The sequence below is a fragment of the Amia ocellicauda genome, chromosome 15, assembly GCF_036373705.1.
Source record: "Amia ocellicauda isolate fAmiCal2 chromosome 15, fAmiCal2.hap1, whole genome shotgun sequence".
Lineage (NCBI taxonomy): Eukaryota > Metazoa > Chordata > Actinopteri > Amiiformes > Amiidae > Amia > Amia ocellicauda.
Genome location: NC_089864.1, coordinates 24,105,857 through 24,111,856, shown reverse-complemented (window position 1 = coordinate 24,111,856; position 6,000 = coordinate 24,105,857). Strand labels below are relative to the sequence as shown.

The window sequence follows — 6,000 nt, the reverse complement described above, 5'->3', positions numbered from 1 at the left end:
TAATAGTAATAATAATAATAAAAAAAAAAACAATAATAATAATAATAAGAAGAAGAAGAAGAAGAAGAAGAAGAAGAAGAAGAAGAAGAAGAAGAAGAATATTGATGATAATGCACTTACCTCTTATTATTGTATATAACCTAGTGACAGTCAAACCTAAGTCACCTTGTATAAAGGCATCTGCTAAACAAGTCTAAGAATTAATAACTTCTGAATTAAAATATTTGAACAGAGTGGCAGCTCCCAAGGGATATAAACAGCCAAAACAAAAGAAGCTGAAAATGTGAATCGTGCGTAGACTTGAGGAGACTAACTGGTTAAGGAATTCTGATTGGACAATCTTCATTGACTGTGACGGGAGGCTTAGCAGCAGGACGCGATTCAAACCGGGCCTGGTTTGCGACATCGCTTTTGCATGCTTGTGTGCTTGCCCGGATTGGTTGTGTTGAGGTGGTCAGATCTGGGAAACCATTGCGATTGGTCATGCTTTTCAGCACCTATTTTGCTTGAATGCAACTGTGGAGCCTATAAAAGTGGGTTCTGCAAGGCCATCGAATGCGCTGAGTGCACGGGCCATTAAGAGGGACACCAATTCCTGCATTGCGGTTTGTTATATTTGGCGTTGTGTAATAAAGTTCCAGTTTGCTTTGCAGCTTTGCCTCCTTATTGACCACAGTAACCACTGCTGTGCTACAATATATCTATTTTTTTAAATGGATCGAATGGAACATATTATAACAAATTAATATGCCTATTCAATGTGTATCAAGGCTGGCACCGGACCGGGTAATGCCAGCACTGCACACTTTTAATTGATGATGTGGTTCATTTTTGTTCACCCAGTACTGTAAGTTGCATATAAAATACCACACTGTTAAAAATAAAATGTCAAATCGTTTATTTAATGACAACAGCATTAGGAATAATTGCGATACATTAAACTGAACATGTTCAACTCAGAGGGAGTCAGAAGGACAGTGTCAGAATCAAAAGGAAAACATAATGTCAGGCACAATCAACAGTTTTATTACATTTATCCATTTGTGTGGTTGTTGTCATTTCTGCGTTCACATTTTAAGCTGAGACATGAAAGTGTGTCACAAAAGAACAAAATAACTCAACCAATAGGCAATAGGCTGTTTTGATAGCAACATATCTGGGACATATCTGGGACATGCATTTAAAGTGTGTGAAGGCAAACCATGTCATATAGTGTCCTAGAGCTGTACCATTGTCTCTGAGCATATCATAAAGCAGCATAAAGTGGTCTCTTACCACGAAAGTAGATCAATATATCTTTCTACTTTGGGACGAATCTTTAAATAACAGTAGCACTAAATTATAACTTGGTGTTAAATAGTGTATATGCTAAGTTGCTTTGTCTCCCTTCTTCAAATGGCTTTCCTGTCCAAACACCCAAGATGAAAAATTCCCTGCTTTTCAAATCTTTGCTCCAGACGTCTGTGTTTTCAATTAAGAGAAAAGGGGGGAGAGGCGGGGGTGGCACGGAGGTGGGGGGTGGGGAGATCGGACAAACGGGGGGTTCTTCTTTTAAAACCAGAACTCTGAAACGTAGATGTGGACGTAGACAATATTGCGATGAGAGACGACTCCTCTCATAACATAGTTCATTGCCAGCTTCAAGACAATGTGTAATGGACCAATAAGGGGTTTTACCTGCCGCACAACACCTGTTGAAACACAAAGTTTTGTTAAGCAAGGGAACGATATGGGCAGAGGAGTAAAAGAAACATCCATCAGTGAGATTCTTTCTCGCGGTGAAGTTACTCAAGATGCTCTTAAGGGAAAAGCAGAAAAGGTGGATGAGATGGCGTCGACCATCACTATCACTAGTCTTCACACTTTCCAACAACAGACACGTAAATTGCACCTTCCAAATGTGAGCCAAGTCTTCATCTAAGCCCCCCACCCCCCCATTCCCAACACGAGACTCCCTAACATCATAACTATGTGGGGAAAACAAACCATAACCAAGATCAAGTATTACTGAATGCTTAAAGAATTTGTTGGAAGCCCTTTTTAAGTTAACGTGCGATTACAGAAAAATTAAATGTTTATACAGGCTGTCAGCACCCCTTTTCTCTGCTGCACAGTGGTGACATTTCAACTCAGTCCTGTTTAAACACAGCTATCGCCAGAGTGCAGTCAAGCAATACAATCACGGCACTGTCTCTATGCTCTTCAGACTCCTTCTCCCCCCCTTTTCTTCGTTCTTTGGTATCAGGTTCAGAGCAAAGCCGCAAGATCTAGAAACGGCCTTGTATTTTTACAACACCGATTTGACCATGGCGTCCCCCTACAAGACACACAAATTGAACAGTGCCTCTATACAATTAATTAACAGCGTGTTTTGTTGATTTCCCACTTTATGGCAGCTTTCATAACACAGCCCTCCCAAATCCATAAATAACAATCAAAACCTCTCGATGAACCGAATGCTGAGTGGTAGCCATTTCTAGTCCGGAATGCAACAATCAATGTTAGTTTGCACCACATATCCTCTGAAATACAATATCAGATTAAAGGGGTGGTTCAGACACGATTTTACAACTTGTTGTGCATTTGCATACTTTGTGATCTGTATTATTGCACAGAAGGGAGTTTGCCTTTTAAGACAGTAGCACCTCCCAGATAACAATGAGACACTGAGACCACATTTTCACTGCATTCTGCTGTCAGTACAGATATATTATCTTCACTAAAATGTAAGGTCATTGTACCATTCTCAGACCTATAACTGACTCCGAAGATGGGACGAAAATATCTAAAACCAATCCTTAAAATTGTTATTTAGGTAATGTACTCCCTATTACAGATGTTTTAAATGCAGTTTATTCATTTTAGATAAGTTTATTCATAATACATGTGCATGCCACATAACCACAACGTTGCAACAACCTTCTGAAATGTGACAATGTTGTGTAGCTGGGCTTTCTGGACCAGAACAAAGGGGGGGCACCAAATCATGGGTGAGTACTTGCCAAACGTAACATGATTTTCACAGAAGACTTCCACTGCAAGGATCCACCAAGTCCCACCCTGCCCACTCCTGTGCCAGAAAGTACAGCCGTGTGTTAAGCACATTACATAATGAGAAAATGGATTGATACGATGTTTTGTTTTTTTAATGATCTGGGTAATGAGTCACCGAAGCCGTCCAGAAGCGGCTTGATGTGGTTCAAGACGAATCATTAGGCTGCAAGCAACCAGATGAGCCTGACAGGGGAAACGGCCTACTCTCCTCATCGACTGGATTAAGCCCTTGCCTTCCGGGGCGTTGTTTTTCAATTTTATGACTGTATTTTATCGCACCTCCTTAGCAGAGGTTGCTGCGGTGCAGGGGGGCAAATGAATCCCATCTGCTTCCCCCTCCCTGACCTCTGCAGATTGGGCTGCGGTTCGCATCTTGACGTTGTTTGACAATGTTGAATTTCGACTGACTTTTCTATATTTACTTCCAGAATTCTGTTTAACTGCTCTGAAAATGCATTTCCTTTCGACGGAGCTCTTTTCCAAGGGTGTGTTGAAGCCTAAATTGATAAGCTCCACTTCTCTGTGGACTGGGGCCTACCAGATGCACAGTTTGTTTTTTTGTTTTGGGATGTTGTTGCATAGTGACACTCCACCGAGGAAAATGAAAAGGGCTTTTATCGTTTGCAAACCAAAAACACCAAAACAACCTCAAATAAAAATGTTTGAAATAAATGACACCGGAGGAAAAAAACAGCTCTTGCCTGGAAAAAGCTGTTTCACCAGTTGAATGTGTGGATTGTGTCAGGTACAGAACAGCTAGAGGTATGTTTAGTAACTGTTGTAGAAGCAGCCAAAAGGATAAACGATACCCTTGTCAGACCGCATTCTTTCGAAACACCTGTTTGAACATTCACAGATTTTGTCGGGGCCCTCTCTGTAAAATGAGCACCAAAAAACGCACGTACAATAAAAGAAAAGAAAAGCAATTTAATGCTTGTCATAATTTCAGATGATAAATTGAATCAGAATCCCTAAGGCTGTTCATTTAACTACAAAATCCTAAACTGCTCAACTGACATATTAATGCATTTTAATGGGACATCTGCACCTCAGTTTACATTTCAAATCTGAACTTGTCTTATAGGCAAGTATTAAGAAAAAAGGCAAGGATCATGAACAATACAGCCTAAACACTGAAGTATATGTGATCTGCTCTGTTTTGCTTTGACCTGCAGAAAACTATTACAACTGCCAGAGGGTTACATAATACAAGGAAACTCAGTTATATATATATATATATATATATATAGTGTTGTGTATTGACTTTATTTGCTTATTTATATATTACAGTGACTGATTAAGTGATAAAATGTTTGCTGCTTCAACAATCATCACAGTTTATGGATTCCCCACAAAATGCTTTATGTTTTGTTTGATGGATTTACAGTTTAATATGATCATTTAATGACATGGTTTGCCACAGACCAACTGTTAATGCAGAACTGCCATGACACTGAGCACAGTGTGTATTTCATTCGGTGTCAGTAGTTACTCCAGTATTTAAATGAATTGCACTTTGACTAGGACCTGGCTGGCTTAAAGTTGCTTTCTCATCCATTTTAAATATAAATGAAACATATAAAGTATGCAATTACAACTACTACTACTACTACTACTACTACTACTACTACTAATAATAATAATAATAATAATAACAATAATAATAATAATAATTATTATTATTATTATTATTATTATTATAATTATAATAATATATTGCATTTATATAGTGCCTTTTATCTCAAGGGATTTCAAAGCACTGGGACTGGGATTTTGTTCAGCACTTCAGGTGATAAAAGTTGTCATTTTGTGACAGTGGCTCACAACATTCAAGATTCAAGATTCTTTATATGGCTCAGATCTTTGCAAAACTTGGACTTTCTGAAGTGGAAACATTCTGCAGGGATATGTCACGAGCCAAAGCCGTTAAAGGAAGGCATCTTTGTCATTTCTGTGGGAAAGATGCACAGGGCTTATGTCTTATAGTGCTATTCCATTTTGTTAAGCAATAACCAATAATAACAGGATAATTACAGTGGGTTCTGTTACTGGGTTTGATCCAGCAGACGGATTCAGGAGAACTCCAATCCTTTTTGTGTCTCCGAAGTCTAACAGACTGACAAGCGCTGAACCTCCATATGTGGGTGGGATATTTCATACCTTAAAGCCACTAACCATCTGCAAATGAACTGCTAAGAATGATATTGAATAGCTATGTTCTTATCCTACACATTCCCAAACAATTTATCCTCCAATCGAGACGAGTTCAGATTGATATTTGTGTTTCTTAACATAGGCGAATGTAACCTAAATGCATTGGGGACATATAGTTTAGATTAGCAGTAAGGTCAGTGAGCCCCGAAGGGTCAGAAGCACGGCAGGCAGTGAACTCAATGAGTGCCCTCTTGTGGACACCGGTGTGAAATACATGGTAATTACACATTTTATAGAATTTGTTCAAGAAAACTCAAGCTTCGAGTAATTATTTTGTTCAAAAAAGTAAAAGATAATAGACCAGTGAATACCAGATTAAATATCAAAATAAAAAATAGTCTGTGATGTTCTGGTACAGTGTAATCTCTTGGCAACATGGAAGTGTTTCTATTTACATTGTTACAAGTGAAGTGGGTGACAACTCAGGTGCCTGACATCTTAGTCAGATTAAATGAGCAACTGATATATTCTTAGTGGATCCAACAGCGTGACTCAGCAGACTATCCCAGACCTTAACCACTTTCTTAAAAAATAAAACAAATGAAAACAGTTCCTTGAATCATTGCTAAAGCTACTTTGACCAAGTTTCCATTTCAGTCATGTGTGCCGTTGGGTGTGCTACTGTAATTTTAAAATTACTGCTGAAGCCAACCTTGTTTATTCCTTTCAATATTTTTCAAGCTGCATGGACAGCTTGTTGTTAGTTATGCCATTTTCAACCATGGAATATAT

The 6,000-nt window shown here is 38.8% G+C and overlaps 1 protein-coding gene across 1 annotated transcript in view; it reads right to left on the bottom strand.

Moving 5' to 3' along the window:
* Positions 1 to 874: 874 nt before the first annotated feature.
* Positions 875 to 6,000, bottom strand: part of fbln1 (fibulin 1) — a 45,597-nt gene continuing 40,471 nt past the window's right edge. The window contains exon 17 of the mRNA XM_066724317.1: positions 875 to 1,691. Coding sequence (XP_066580414.1) covers positions 1,552 to 1,691 — 140 coding nt within the window. The 3' untranslated portion in view covers positions 875 to 1,551. The remainder of the gene's footprint in view (positions 1,692 to 6,000) is intronic.